At 38.6% G+C, this 16,926-nt stretch overlaps 1 protein-coding gene across 2 annotated transcripts in view; it reads right to left on the bottom strand.

Annotated features, from left to right (window-relative positions):
• Window positions 1-14,840, bottom strand: part of LOC115211019 (protein disulfide-isomerase erp38-like) — a 305,348-nt gene extending 290,508 nt beyond the window's left edge. Inside the window, exons 1-3 of one of the 2 annotated variants that reach the window (XM_036501737.1) lie at window positions 14,740-14,840; window positions 10,459-10,504; window positions 6,940-7,114 (exon numbers count right to left, since the gene is read on the bottom strand). In XM_036501737.1, the coding sequence (XP_036357630.1) occupies window positions 6,940-7,114; window positions 10,459-10,492 (209 nt within the window). In that variant the 5' untranslated portion in view covers window positions 10,493-10,504; window positions 14,740-14,840. Of the gene's footprint in view, window positions 1-6,939; window positions 7,115-10,458; window positions 10,505-14,147; window positions 14,364-14,739 lie in introns of those variants that run through there. The other variant, XM_029779865.2, reaches the window with a different exon arrangement.
• Window positions 14,841-16,926: the final 2,086 nt, after the last annotated feature.

Here is a 16,926-nt window from a genome sequence, read left to right as displayed (position 1 = left end):
CCCTTTGGTCAGATTTTGAATCCAACCTAGAACTATATGCAGAAGCTGTGTCCTGTTACTTTTATGGTTCAGGAGCATCAGTTTAGCCCACTTGGCCATGTTGCTCAATTCTCTGTTGTACCCTGCATACCATAATCTCTTCTCTGAGAAACCAGCAGTGGTGATGGCTCGTGTTGACCAGACCTCATGGTCACAGTGGATGAAGAAGTATTCGGAACTCCTTTGTTACCAGAACATTTTGCAGGATTATTGGTTACCATTGGTCAGATTTCAACTCCAGCCAACAACTATGAACAGAAACTAAAATGTGTTCCATTACTTGTATGATTCGGAAGTGTTTGGTGATGTTGCTCCAAGTTGCATCTTACATACTGTGTTCTCTCCTCTGAGAAACCAGCTGTGGTGACCACTCATGTTAGTCAGCCACATACCTCATGGTCACAATGGATGAGGAAGTATTTCATGGAAACTGTCTGGGACATTACTACTCAGAGGGTTTCCCAGAACAACTTGAGCAGATACCGACAAATGATGGATTCAGTTACACACTGCAATGGTGCATGCCCCCATATCTGATTTGACCTGTATAACGTAGTCCTAGATACCAAGAACTGCTCTACACAGTCATCAATGCCATCACCATAAAGGAAGCATTCAGCAAAGAAGAAACTAAATTCTCAGATACTAGTTAAAACCACCATCACCACAGCTGCCAGCAACAATGAGATACCACTGTCTGAATGAGAGACTGGATTGTCATGGCTAGAATACCTCCAATAACAAGTCTACTCAACAGGAGGAAGGCGGCGAGCTGGCAGAATCGTTAGTACACCGGGCGAAATGCTTAGAGGTATTTCGTCTGCCACTACGTTCTGAGTTCAAATTCCACCAAGGTCGACTTTGCCTTTCATCCTTTCGGGGTCAATTAAATAAGTACCAGTTATGCACTGGAGTCGATATAATTGACTAAATCCGTTTGTCTGTCCTTATTTGTCCTCTCTGTGTTTAGCCCCTTGTGGGCAGTAAAGAAATAGGTATTTCGTCTGCCGTTACATTCTGAGTTCAAATTCCGCCGGGTCAACTTTACTTTTCATCCTTTCGGGGTCGATAAACTAAGTACCAGTTACGCACTGGGGGTCGATGTAATCAACTTAATCTGTTTGTCTGTCCTTGTTAGTCCCCTCTGTGTTTAGCCCCTTGTGGGTAGTAAAGAAATAGGTATTTCATCTGCAGTTACATTTTGAGTTCACATTCCGCCAAGGTCGACTTTGCCTTTCATCCTTTCGGGGTCGATAAATTAAGTACCAGTTACGCACTGGGGTCGATGCAATCGATTTAATCCGTTTGTCTGTCCTTGTTTGTCCCCTCTATGTTTAGCCCCTTGTGGGTAATAAAGGAATAAGTCTACTCAACAGGAGCTAAACAACATTAAATTATATCATCATCATCATTTTAAGATCTGCTTTCCTATGCTTTCATAGGTCAGACAAGCATATGTTGAGGCAGAGTTCTCTACAACCAAATAATCATTCTGTCACCAGCCTTTACTTGTTTTAGCAAGCATGGTAATAGTTTCCCAGTCTATGAAACAACAAACAGCTGCCTGGACACGTTTTACAAGCAAGCCACATTGTATGAATGAGTCTTGTTTGCAATGATTGTGCACGATGTCAAGACATGTGAAGAAGACTGGACATGCTTTTATGATGGACTGCAAGCAGATGACACTCTCAGGAATCTGTGGTTTACAACCGGAGAATAAACACACATGAAGGTCAAAGAAATACAAACACACACATAACAGATACACGCACATATATACATGTGTGTGTGTGTGTATATATATATATATATATATATATATACAGGTGCAAGCTTGGCTGTGTGGGAGGCACGGACATGGCTGTATGGCAAGGTGTAGGCATGGCTGTGAGGCAAGTAGCTTGCTTAACAACCACATGGTTCCCAGTTCAGTCCCACTGTGTGGCACCTTGGCCAAATCTCTTCAACTATAGCCTCAGGCTGACCAAAGCCTTGCGAGTCGATTTTGTAGATGGAAACTGAAAAAAGCCTGTCGTGTGTGTGTGTGTGTGTGTGTGCTTGTGTGTGTGTGTGTGTGTGTTTGTGTGTGTGTGTGTGCATGTGTGTGTGTGCTTGTGTGTCTGTGTTTGTGCCCCCTACCATTTCTTGACAACCAATACTGGTGTTTACGTCCCCATAACTTAGTGGTTTGGCAAAAGTGACTAATAGAATAATTGCTAGGCTTACAAAAAATAGGTCCTAGAATCAATTTGTTCAAATAAAGGCAGTGCTACAGGGGTCCATATGGCCCTTAGAGGTCCGTATAAGAGTTTGTCATTAAAATTTATCAGCAACAAATTAGTTAAATTCCTATAATACACAAAATATTTTAACAATTTTTTAATACAATTCTTAATAATATTTGGTTATAAAAATATATGATATTTTTTAAACATTGGATGAGTAGGGGGTTTCAATCCAAGTAAAAAACGGGGTCCATAGGTACAAAAAAATGGTTGAGAAGTACTGATCTAGATAAAACATAGTCACTTGAGATCTAAGTTAGTCAGGGTTGGTTATAGGATATGGATTTCAGTCTTCTTAAAATTAATACATATTTTAACTGTGATGGTAAAATAAAATAGTCTTGTCTTGTAAATTATTTGGTGACCTCACTGCAGCTTGTGCCATATAAAAAGCACCCAGTCCATGCTGTAAAGTGGTTGACATTAGGAAGGGCATACAGCCATAAAAACCATGCCAAAACAGACAGTAGAGCCTTGTACAGTCCTCTGGCTTGCCAGCTCCTGTCAAACCTATTTCTTTACTACCCACAAGGGGCTAAACATAGAGGGGACAAACAAGGACAGACAAGGGGATTAAGTCGATTATATCGACCCCAGTGCGTAAGTGGTACTTAATTTATCGACCCCGAAAGGATGAAAGGCAAAGTCGACCTCGGCGGAATTTGAACTCAGAACGTAACGGCAGACGAAATACCACTAAGCATTTCGCCCGGCGTGCTAACGTTTCTGCCAGCTCGCCGCCTAACCATCGCTCCTGTCAAACCATCCAACCCATGCCAGCATGGAAAGCAGACATTAAATGATGTTGATGATGGCAATGATGATGAATTCAAAGAAATGGAAAGAGGAAATTACGCCATAAATATACTTAATGTGAAAGGTAGTTATTATGGGAGAAAAAAAAATCAATAAAAATAGTTCCACAATATTTACAAGATTAATATTTATACTTTGCTGGTGGTATCAATAAATTCAAAATCGCAACCACAGTTTGCAATCACAGACTTGTTACATAAGGATGGTTAGTATTGCTCCTACAAATGGTAACTTTTGTTGGCAACAAAGTGAAGGAAAGATTGTATGGTGCCCAATCCAAATGAAGGAAAGATTGTATGATGCATGTGTACAAACTTCAATGATAGAAGGTAGTGATGTGTGAGCTCTGAATGCAGAGGACATGTGAAGGCTAGAGAGGAACAAAACTAGTATGCGCAACTGGATGTGTGATGTCAGTGTGCATGTGCAACAGAGCACTAGTGTATTGAGAGAGAGAGAGGTTGTGCATAAGAGGAATTATATGTAGTGTGCAAGAGAGGAGACTGCATTGGTTTGATCATGGGATGAGGACAGTTGCATAAAGAAGAGTTGATCAGTTAAAGTGGAGGGAAGTTGTGGAAAAGCAAGACATGTGACGAAGCATTGAAGCTCGATCTCAAAATACTGAACCTTACAAAGAGAAGACAGAAGACAGAGGTAAGTCATGCATTGCTGCACTCAAGAAGACCTACCCACAACAGAACTGAGATCTAAAAGCCACGGTGCCATGTAAAAAGTGCTGGTGCCACATAAAAAGTACTGGTGATGGTGTCACATAAAAAGCACCCAGCACACTCTGTAGTGTGGTTGGTATTAGAAAAGGCATCCAGGCGTAGAAACCAAACCAAAACAGACTATGGAACCTGGTGTGGCTCCTGGCCTTGCCAAATCCTGTCAAACCATCTAACCCATGCCAGCATGGAAAACAGACGGAGGAGGAAGAGGAGGAGGATAACGACAACGATGATGATGATGAAGAAGAACACTAATATGAAACAACAAAAATGTTATTATATAAATCAAATCATTCTCTTTTAGCAGAGAGAAAATACCTTAGGGGAGTGCTCTTCTTAACACCAATATAGTGGGGTCTCACATATGTACCATAGTGAGTGGAGAAGATTGATTAACTGAGATTATCTATACGATTAGAAAACAAAACTTCCTTCTCAGAGTGTTTACAATCTAAAAACACCAAATACGAGAGATAACTTACTTTAATAAGAGCAACTAACAGGAATTTTTGAAATTGTGTAAAATACAGAGAATGTTGTATGAGATGGCTTCTGGCAAACAGATAACTGATGACTTAACTGTGATGAAACAGCTACTGTGAGGAGTTGGTGATAATGGAATATTTATCTTGATTAAAATCTAATTTTCTTTTTTGTAGTATGAAGTAAATACACTATTAAACTTATTGATTCAATTTTAGATACAGGCTAAGCTTTATATGTCTGTGAAGAATAATAATTTGAACCAAATCCACTCATTATAATATCATCATCATCATCCACATCATTAATATTGGTTTCAAATTTTGGCGCAAGGCCAGAAATTTTGGGGGAGGGAGTAAGTCAATTACATTGACCCCAGTGTTCAACTGGTACCTATTTTATCAATCCCAAAATGATGAAAGGCAAAGTCGACCTCAGCAGAATATCCTCATCATTAATATTTTTATTTCTTTATTGCCCACAAGGGGCTAAACACAGAGGGGATAAACAAGGACAGACAAAGGGATTAAGTCAATTAGATCGACCCCCAGTGCGTAACTGGTACTTATTTAATCGACCCCGAAAGGATGAAAGGCAAAGTCAACCTCAGCGGAATTTGAACTCAGAACATAGCGGCAGACAAAATACCTATTTCTTTACTACCCACAAAGGGCTAAACACAGAGGGGACAAATGGATTAAGTCGATCACATCAACCCCAGTATGTAACTGGCACTTAATTTATCAACCCCGAAAGGATGAAAGGCAAAGTCAACCTCGCGGAATTAGAACTCAGAACATAACGGCAGATGAAATATTGCTTTTCTTCATTTTTTTAAGATGAAAGGGTGCAATTTGAGGGTGATTTAACTGCTGTTTCTACTAGGTCAAGCTCCTTCATTGGCTCATTGCTAGAGATGTGTGGGAAGAGGCAGTAGTAGTCATGATACTAAATTCCAATATAAAATTCTATTAAAAGAACAAACTTTTTTAGGCTGAGAATACTTTTAACTCGCTAGCAACTTTATTCTTCACTCTTCTTCCCCTTCCGTTTACGAATCAATCAATCAAGAAAAGCTAAACTAATCTGGAAGAATATTCCAAGCCAGTAAATACGGCACACTCCAGAGATCAGATTTCTGCTTGATAGCTATAATAGTAAAGTTTAATTTCAGCGATCGATCATGTCAGTTCCCTGCTCCCAGAAAAATCTCTGAAACGGCATCAGGTGTCAATTAGACTTTTACTGAATCAGAACAACAACAATAAAAAAAGAGGCATTAAAACTGTTGACAACAAAATCTCTCTCTCTCTCTCTCTCTACAAACATACACACACATGCAAAGGGAAGATTGTATGAAGCACATCCAAGAAAGAGGATGCTGCTTGGTTATGAGATATGAGCATTAAATTCCGAAGATCTGCAAGAGGCTGGATGAAAATGGATTGATTAAGAATTAATGAATGATCAATGTTCATTTGCATGAAAGGCAAAGCATTGGTGATTTGAGAGAGTCACTAAGCATTAACTATTTAGCATTTAAACCGACCATATCCAGTACAAATATTGTATCTGTTTTATGTCCAGACTGGCCACATCTGGTCTCTCACACTAACCTTGCAATGTTATTCTAAAAATATCAAATCACATCACGAAGGCCTACCTATCCTCCACAGCAGAATTGTGCCACATAAAAAGCACAGGTGCTGGTGCCACATAAAGAGCATTCATGCTGGTGCCACATTAAAAGTACTGATGCTAGTGCCACATAAAAAGTACCCAGTACTCAGTGGTGTGGCTAGCATTAGGAAGAGCATCCAGCTATAGAAACCATTCCTGAACTGACAATGGAGCATGATACAGCCTCTGACCTTACCAGCTCCAATCAAACCGTTCAACCCTTGCCAGCATGGAAAAAAGACATTAGCTGATGATGATGACATCATCGTAATCTTGAAGCTTTGAGATAATGCATGATTAAATGAAAACAATGTGAATGAATAAGCATTGCATTTGTCAGAATAATCGGATCTTTACCTTTTGACCAACAGAATAATTTTTTGTAACTAAACCCTTTCAAACTTCGGACACTGGTAGAATGTGTCATATAAAACATCTGTTACTTTTAGCATTTTTGAGAAAAACTTATATTTACGAAGTAATTTCACATTAAAGTATTCGTATTTCGGTAATTTCAACCAATCAATGACGTGTATTCAGCTGAATAAAATTACTGCCATTGTTTATCAACAACTATCAGTGGTGTATTTTTCGTTTGTCACTGTTATTTATGAAATCGTTCATGCATTTGTACTGGTTTTGGTTTTAAGGTTAGGATTTTTGAGTTAGGGTTTTAGGGTTAGGGTTAAGGTTTTAGGGTTAGGGTTATCATAAATAACAGTGACAAACAAAAAATAAACCGCCGGAAGTTCTTGTGTGATGATGTTGATGGTAACTATGATGATGATGATTATGATGGATGATGGATGATGTAAGTGATTTATGTAAGCGGAAAAGAGGAAATATCTGGAACAAAAAACAAGCATGAAATTTTAAAAAAAGGAACCACAAAGACTTACATAGATGGTGATTCACTGCCTGGTTGATAGTAGACAATTGATGGATACTCAGTAACCCCGAAACTTTTGATAAGTTCAGAATCAGTAACATGGCCAAAATAGATCTGTGGATCAGAGTGGAATGGTTGGGATGCTGCCAGAAATTTAGGATATTCAATGTCACACTGCACACAGTCTACAGATAAAGCAAAACAAAAAATCGAATGACCAACAGTTATAAGAAGAATGGAATTAATCTAAGTAACAAAATTGGTGTTGCATTTTGGAATTTGATTGATGGAAACTGAAAGAAGCCCATCATTAGTTCAGCCCCATAAGTAAAAAACACTTGCCCAAGGTGCTGCCCAATAGGATTGAACCTGAAACCACATGGTTGAGAAGCAAACTTCTTAACCACACAAACATGCCTGTGCCTTTTTAAAAGAAACACCATATTGTCATTCTAACTTCTATTTTTGCATGTTTGCATGGAGCAGATGGAATTCATCGAGGCAGATTTTCTATGGTCAGACACCCTTCCTGTCACCAAATCTCACTTGTTTTCAAATAAGGTAATGTTTCCCCTTGGCTTAATATGTTTATATGGAAGACTAGATATGAATAACATGGCTGTATGGTGGTGACACTTACTTACAACCATCACTTAACATCAGAACAAGGAGACACAAATACACACTCATATACTAACAGACATAGATTTAGCAAGCTTCTTTCAGTTTCTGTCAACCAAATCTACTCACAAGACTTTGGTTAGCCCAAGACTATAGTAGAAGTCTGAAAACTGTATTTGGGACGCATAATTTCCAACTTTTTTAACTTGCAAAGGTAAACAGGCCGACTGAATAAGGCATTAGATTTCCAACTTAGAAATGTTACAATTTGCATCATATTTGGGGGTTACATTTTAGAAACTAACTGAATAGAGTTGTTGCTACATTTTGGAAGAGTCATATAACTAAAATCTATAAAGGCTTTAACAGTAAGATGTTTCTAGAATAACAACAATATTGGTTTCAAACAATTGGTTTCAGATCAAAAATCTTGCAAAGAGATATCTATGTTTTCAAATTAAAATAGAATATTTATATATTAGAAAACTATATGTAATTATATGTAGGTGTAAGTATATTATTGATTAATTTGTTGTAGTTTTTTTGTTTAAAATAAATTTGAAAAAACATTCATGAATTATTCCTCAACCCAATCTTTGTGGTTGGGAAGCAAGCTTTTTACGACATAGTTATGCCAAGTTTATTGTTCTTTGTCCATAAGATCAGGTATCCATGCCAAACAGCTAAGTAAACTGATGCGTCCTCTCCAGAGGCACATGCGCATCAGATTTGACCAAAGCCATGGGAATGGATTTGGTGGATGAAAACTGAAAGCAGCATATTTTATATGTGTATGTGTGCATGGATTGTATGTGTATGTTATATATATATATGTGTGTATGTGCATGTGTGCATGGATTGTGTGTGTGGGGGGATCTGTGTGTGTTGTCTCTCTTTCTCTTCACATCATATGATAGCTGTCAACAAACATCACCAATCATACAAGCAGTGTGATCCATTTGCAACCTTCTATGAAATCATAATCAGCCATTGTGGTGTCTATATTCAAAGAACCAAGGGAAATATTACCTGGCTTGAAAACAGGTGAGGATTGGTGATAAGAAGGGTATCCAGCTATAGAAAATCTGCCTCAACAAATTTTCTCTGATGCAAGCAAGCCATGGAAAAAGTAAACATTAAAAGATGATGATGGTGAAAATTTCTAAGAAGGTGTTATGACTTGAGTTGTTAAGGGGCCTGGGTTATAATTCAAGGGATCAATTTCAAATAGACAGGTAATAAGCACTGAAATAAGAACTGTCACATGGGTAAGTGGTATACAGGTGAATGAATCATACTGCTTATTTCTTGTCTTGATAATTTCTTTTTTGTTTCAGACAATAAAGAATAGGATACCTGAGCCCTGGTAAGACATCATAAAGGTAAACTTTTAGTTTATGATCACAAAGTGAAAGTGGAATATTTGACACAATTCAATACTCTATGTAAATAGAAGAATTCAAAGTGGTCTTTGAATTCCCATGGCTTTGGTCAAGGCGCTTTGTGGATCTCAGTGATGCAAGAATACACCACAAGAATCACTACAGAAGCCACATAGAGCAGATAATAAATATCACAGCATCATGTGTGGAACCTCAGATACTCTGTTTCCAACTTATCTACAAGAATTTTTCTGATACAGATGCCATGAAAACACAGTCATGCTGTTTTGGAGTTGTATTGGACACCCCAGATTTGATTCATTGCTGTGAGATCAGTCAAAACTTTATCACCCTTATAACAATGAATTTATACAGGGTAAGGAGTGGCTGTGTGGTAAGTAGCTTGCTTACCAACCACATGGTTCAGGGTTCAGTCCTACTACGTGGCACCTTGGGCAAGTGTCTTCTACTATAGCCTCAGGCTGACCAAAGCCTTGTGAGTGGATTTGGTAGACGGAAACTGAAAGAAGCCCGTCGTATATATGTATATATATATATGTGTGTGTGCTCGGGTGTCTGTGTTTGTCCCCCTAGCATTGCTTGACAACCGATGCTGGTGTGTTTATGTCCCCCGTAACTTAGCGGTTCGGCAAAACAGACCGATAGAATAAGTACTAGGCTTACAAAGAATAAGTCCCAGGGTCGATTTGCTCGACTAAAGGCGGTGCTCCAGCATGGCCGCAGTCAAATGACTGAAACAAGTAAAAGAGTAAGAGTAATTAGTCAAGTTGAGGAAAAATCAATGTAGCTGCTTGCCTGCCCTGATTGAAATAAGAACCAATATCTCCTTCAAGTCACACACCACACTGTTTTAAGAAGCAAAAGACACATTCGATAATGTAGCCCTAGATACACTATGACAGAAGAAGAAATTTACTGGTCACAGCTGGAATATCTTTGATAATAAGACTCTCATAATCGAGTTTGACCTCAGACTACACAACAATGAAGATAAAATATCAATTGATTGATTGACTGTTGAATTTGTGAAATGTTCTCTTTTGAAAATTGACCCTTGCTCCATCAAAACACCAAGACTTCAGAACATCCTACATCAATAACTTCTATACCTCAATAATCATAAACCACCAAAGAAGTCTGTATGTAGCTGCTTTTTCTACTAGAAATAGCAGCCAAAACTTTCTCATACCATACCCTACAATTTTAAAAATGGACAGAGGATAATGTAGTCAATGTCTGGAAAAGTTGAAGTGGCCATGACTGGAACGTCTTTGATCAAGAGTAAAATGGGGCTAAATAACAACTTAACATAATCATTCAGCCATCTTTTATTGGCAATCATCATCATCATCACATCATCATTTAATGTCCATTTTCCATGCTGATGGATGGCTTAACAGGATCCAGTGAGCTGCAGGCTGCATCATGCACCAATAAATATTTCAACAATTTTGTGTATAATTGGTTAATTAAGAAAATGAATTAATGAGGTTTTCTCAACTTACCATTTGTTGCTACAAACAGTATGGAAAAATACATCTTTGAAACAGTCTGCAAGATAAATTACGAGAGAAGAGAGAATCACAATTAACATCTGAACCAAGTAAAAATAATAGAATAATAGATTACGTGTGTGTGTGTGTGTGTGTGTGTGTGTGTGTGTGTGTGTGTGTGTGTGTGTATGTGTGTGTGTGCGTGTAATGTATGTTTGTATATATGTCTGTATGTATTTAAGATGCAGATATTGCTGTGGTTAAGAAGTTCATTTCCTAAGCATGTGATTTTGAGTTCCGTTTTATTGTGTAGCACCTTGTTCGAATGTCTTCTGCTATAGCTTCAAGTCAACCAAAGCCTTGTGACTAGATTTAGTAGACGGAAATTGAAAGAAGCCCAATGTATGTATGTGTACATATATGTGGCCCATTTAAAAGTACCCTTCAATCATCAGGCAATATGCTGTGCTTGAGAAGACATGTTGAGTCAAGTGAAAACATAGTCGTGGCTGATGCCAGTGCCACCTGACTGGCACCCAAGCCAGTGGCACAGAAAAAGCACAATTTGAGCATGGCCAGTGCCAGTGCCGCCTGAGAGGCACCCATGCTGGTGGCATGTAAAAAGTACCATTCGAGTGTGGTCGATGCAAATGCTGTCACACTGGCTCCCATGCTGGTGGAACGTAAAAAGTACCATTCGAGCATGGTCAATGCTAGTGCCACCTGACCGGCACCCGTGCCAGTGGAACAGAAACAGCAAAATTCAAGCATGGCCAGTGCCAGTGCCATGTGACTGGCACCCATGCTGGTGGCATGTAAAAAGTACCATTCGAGTGTGGTCGATGCCAGTGCCACCTTGGTAGCATGTAAACATTTCCATCAACCAAATCCACTCACAAGGCTTTGGTCTGCATGAGGCTACAGTAGGCCAAGGTGCCACGTAGTAGGACTGAACCTGGAAGCTTGTGGTTGGGAAGCAAGCTTCTTACCACACAGCCACACCTGCATCTATACTTGATCATATTTTTTTTTTATTTTTTGTTTGCAAGTTAATTAGAATGTTTCGATTGTATTTTTTTCAGTTAGTAATTAGAGAGGAATGGCTGAAGGAAGTTATAGAAAATAACTGGAGAAGGAGCCTGGGAAGGGGGAACCCATACCTCACAGTCTGAAATAGAAATATTCCAAAACAAAAGGCGCAGGCGTGGCTGTGTGGAAAGAAGCTTGCTTCCAACCACATGGTTCCAGGTTCAGTCTCATTGCATGGCACCTTGGGCAAATGCTTTCTACAATAGCCTCAAGCAGATCAAAGCCTTGTGGGTGGATCTGGTAGACAGAAACTGAAAGAAATTCATCATGTCGGAGCACTGCATCCTTCAAAACTTCCATGCTTCCTGAGATTCGCGGACACTACACCTGATTTTCTCCCCTCCATACACACGCAAGCATGTATCTGACTCATACACTATTCACTTTCCAGTCATTTGTACATTACTGCATATACTTTATACACACTTTCTGACAAGTTGTGGTGCACCTGAGCACTGTATACAATAATTTCATTATTATTGTGTGTGTGTGTGTGTGTGTATGTGTGTATGTCTACATCTGTGTTTTTGTGTCTGTTTGTTACCCCCACCCCATCACCGCTTGACAACCGGTGTTGGTGTGTTTACATCCTCGTAACTTAGCAGTTCGGCAAAAGAGACTGATAGAGTAAGTACTAGGCTTAAGAAATAAGTCCTAGGGTTTATTCGTTCGACTAAAACCCTTCAAGGCGGTGCTCCAGTCAAATGACAAACAAGTAAAAAATTAAAAGAAAAATCCAGTTTATTTAGGTTTTTACTCATGTGCTAAAAATAAGCCAAACACATACGTGTTTCCATTCATGACCAACCTCTCCCATTACATCCAGCCCTGAACCCTAACTGCTTAACAATAATTCATATTATAAACTGTTCTAAATGTTGAATATATTTGCTTGAGCAAAAACCAAAATGAATCGAACAGCTTATTTCTTGTCTTGAAAAATTGTTTATTTCAGGCCATAAAGAACAGGATACCTGGACCCTGCATATAAATGATAAAGGAAAACTTTCAGTATAAGGATCACAAAGTGAAACGGAATATTTCATGCTATTCAGCAACTCCATAAATAAAAGATTTATAAGTGGTATTTATTCAGAATTCACTTTGTGAATTCCAACGAAGCACCGATCCACACAAATAAATAGAAGCCACGTAGAGCAAAGTGAGAGATAAACATCACACCATGAGTGGAAGAACATCAGATGTTCTTAGCAGCATGACGCCCCCTCCCCGGGAAAAACCAATGCACGAAGCCCTGGAGTATTTTTCTACTGACAGTAAACCTATTTCTTTACTACCCACAAGGGGCTAAACACAGAGAGGACAAACAAGGACAGACAAACGGATTAAGTCGATTACATTGACCCCAGTGCGTAACTGGTACTTAATTTATCAACCCCGAAAGGATGAAAGGCAAAGTCGACCTCGGCGGAATTTGAACTCAGAACGTAAAGACAGACAAAATACTGCTAAGCATTTCGCCCGGCGTGCTAACGTTTCTGCCAGCTCGCCAAACCACAGCATACATAAATCAGGATTGGACCCTAAACCGGTGAGGACCCTAGACAACTGTTCATTGTACCCATGCATTAAAACTGAAGTGGCTCTATTTCCAAGAACGGTTCTGAAACAGAAGCCATGAAAATAACGCATTCAAATTATTTGGGGATTGTATGACATTATTGACGAAAAACACTTTCTTGAAATGTATCCGGTACTTGCACCGAAGTTACGCCCATTTTTATTTCATAACAAAACGTCTTGCATAAACAACCGCTCGGACTTTTCGTAATAAATCATTTGGTCTATATCATTATGCCCACGTGCAGGTATACTTAGCAAAATTTACCCATTTTTTATACTGCCAATGCTGACCAACTGTGACTATCATGCCTTCGGTGGAATTTCTACATGGGGGAAGGAAACGGACAAGGAATTGGGTTGGGTTTTTTATCCACTTCTTCGTGGGATAACTATTTCGAAATTCTGCCACGTCTCCCTTCTTCAAATTCACAATCACATTATTCGGTGTACCCTTTCAGTTCACAGTGTGGTTAGATGGAAGATTGGCTTTTATTTCTAGTAAGTCGCGTAACGGCATGGAGGCCTTCCCCCACACCTCATTGGCTGTGCCACGAAAGAAAAATTTTAAAAAAAGACTAAAGTTTTCATCAAAATCATTTGTCTATTAAGAAAATCAAACTGGCTTTATAGAAACTTTCAATTCGAAAGGAAAATATCAAGATATTAAAGATTTTGGTAATTTCCATTCGTTAAATAGCGTCGTTTAGAATCCAATTAACTTCTTTGCATGCGCAACTAAGTAGCAACACGTTTTTCATGGTTTGACAAAAATTAAATCCAGGGTGACGAAAGTGAAAACGAAAAAGGGAAGAAAACAGCATAGCAAATAAAGTTAGAATGTCCTTTTTCTGAAAGTTGCTAAAAATAAAACTAAACTAATTTAGGACTTACTAATTGGAGTCAAAAAACATGTCGTTTGAAAAGACTGGCTTAAATTAAAGAAACTCGTCTTAAAAATCCTTTGTGATTAAGCAAGTCGTTGCGTAATTAAGACACCGACAGAAAAAGGAAAAAATAAAATAGTTTACCTGGTTGAAATTATACGAGTTAACTTCAATCACAGTTGCGTTGGCCAATATAATGAAACAACAGGAATAAAACAAAAGTTGTAAAAATTTGAAAGACGACATTACAGAGGTGTAAAAGCTCCAGGAAACAAGAAAAAGTCAGTCTGAAAATAGTAATCTTTTACACGTATCTTTCAGATGAGAGACGAATTGGCATGCACACACCACATTCAGTCATATTTGGACAAGCTGTTGCCGCCAACCGGATTGCCAAGTCATTGATTAAAAGGTGGAGGTTTATTGATTATCAAGATAGAAAGACGATAATCAGTTGCTTTGTTAGTGCATCTTAAGAGCGACAGATGGCTATTGTTAACGAGTAGATAACAACGAAAATACATAGAACAAGACTAATAACTAAATTATTTCACTTTCGACATTATGTAAAAGTTTGTTTCGTTTTGTATTTAGCGTTAAAGATTTACTTTGAAAAGGAAATTCATAATTCTAACCACTAGAATTATGTTATGTAACAATCTACGCACTAAAAACATATTTTGTCAGGATGTGTCCATATCAAATGAAAAAGTAAAAAGCTATCTTAATAACATAAAATTATGTATGAAACTTTGTAAAGTTTACTTTGCTTCTTAAATTAACACCGAAACTTGTAAGTCTTTCGCATCGAAACAAAATTGTTCTTCGGAAAGCCATTGTAGCATGGCATTTTCAGCCATTTTGAAATATGACTATAGCGATTTCTAATATCGTCACTGTTGAAAGGCAAGGCAAGAAATGATCTCGTTTGAGGTTACAGCCATCTTTGGCCAACTAGTTCCTGTTGTAAACACTAAACTGATTGGTTGACACGTGACGCGATTTGTCTCTACTTATTTCGCGCCACTGTCCCGAAATAACCAATTACGGCCTTTGGTTAAGATTCCGTTTTTGAGGCTCGTTTGAGCCAACCAACCGGTATATAAAGGAGTGTTTTCAGACACTTTTCGTCTTTTAGTTCAAGTTCTTCTAAGAACTAACTTTAGGCCACAGCGTTACTCAACCAAGCGATATACGATTGTTCCGGCTACTACCGGCTACGCTAATGTACACAATCATAGAAAGCCGACTATCTTCCCCGTCGCCACCATCATGTACCTTCTATGCCAGCCGCATTCACCCTGATTGTCCTGCCACACACACGAACACACAGACACAAGACATGCGAACGCTTACAAACTCCTAACGTTGACACGATTGTAAAATAAACAATATTTATATCTCAACAGCAAGACTTGTCGTCAATTCACTTATGCTCTATTGTTGCTGCATGTATTTATGGCTTGTAATAATTCGTTAAAAGTAGAACCACGTGCATCAATAGGTAGTAGTAGCAGGAACAATCGTATATCGCTTGGTTGAGTAGCGCTGTGGTCTAAAGTTAGTTCTTAGAAGAACTGGAACCAAAGACCAAAAGTGTCTGAAAACACTCCTTTATATACCGGTTGGGTGGCTCAAACGAGTCTCAGAAATGGAATCTTAACCAAAGGCCGTGATTGGTTGGCTTTGGCCAGTGGCGCGAAATAAGTAGAGAGACAGACCGCGCTTAGATGCCACCCAATCAAAATAGTGGACACAACAACGTTAAACTAGCCAAAATGTTTGTAATCTCAAACGAGATCATTCTTAATATTTTTCTCAAACGGTGAAGATAACAATGAAGAAAACAATATTGCTACAGGTTGAAGGAGAGGTTTTCTTCTAGCGGCTCGTCCATAATACCCAAGCTCATGCAGATATGTAACACACGTTCTTGGACTAACTTCTAGCTGTTTTGCAATATCAGAAGCCTTCGAACGGGATTCGTTTTCCACAATTCTCTTCAAACAGCGAAGCTTCCTTTCCGAGGGCCCAGGTCGGCCGGGACGAGAATCTGTTGATTTTTTCCTTGGCTTTTGAATTGCGCTATAATTCTATTAACAGTAGCAAGAGGAATTTGAAGATTTTCGGCAATTTTTCGCTGGCTAAGACCAGCCTCAGATTGCCCAACAGTACGACCTCTTTGAAAATTTGACAGTTCTGCTGAATTTTTTGTGCGTGACATGGTTACTCTTCGCAAATGTTTAATATAATGGCACCTGGACTGAAAAAGAATAATTACATTGTAAATTCTACCCCACTGAAAGCATATTAGGACGCTTAGATCAGAAATTTTGAAAATTAAAAGTGTCTATTTACTTCCTGCATGTCTATGTATATATACATACACACACCCATTGCAGGGACGTAGCCAAGTTGTAAAGTAGGGAGCGCGCACATACAAAGCAATTTTTAATTCATTGATTATACATTTTATAAAATGCGTCAGTTTTGAAAAATGTGCTCGTGAGGAGCGGTTATTCCACTATTAGCTACGTCACTGTTACACATTCATATCTATGTGTATACGTGGGTATATATGTGTAGAATACATCCCCACTTTTGGCACTATTTTGATAGTAAACAGTACGCACTGTGTCTAAAGTATATATGTATTACTATGCTGAATGTTGACAGTTCGTGTAATAAGAAAAGGTAAATAAACACGTAAAACAATAACAATGCCTTCATTGAGTTGTCTATCAGCCCATCGAGAACGAAACAATGCCTGCACACATGTACGTACATGATCATATGGTTACAATCATGACATCCTGTGTTCGATACCATAGTCATTGATGGAAACAGATTTTTAATAACTATGAAGGAATACACTAAGGTCTTGAGGCTGGGGATAGTATGGAGAGAGAGAATTAGATAGCTG

The sequence above is a fragment of the Octopus sinensis genome, linkage group LG4, assembly GCF_006345805.1.
Source record: "Octopus sinensis linkage group LG4, ASM634580v1, whole genome shotgun sequence".
Lineage (NCBI taxonomy): Eukaryota > Metazoa > Mollusca > Cephalopoda > Octopoda > Octopodidae > Octopus > Octopus sinensis.
The sequence above is the reverse complement of the archived record's forward strand: the minus strand, read 5'-3'. Positions and strand labels throughout refer to the sequence as shown.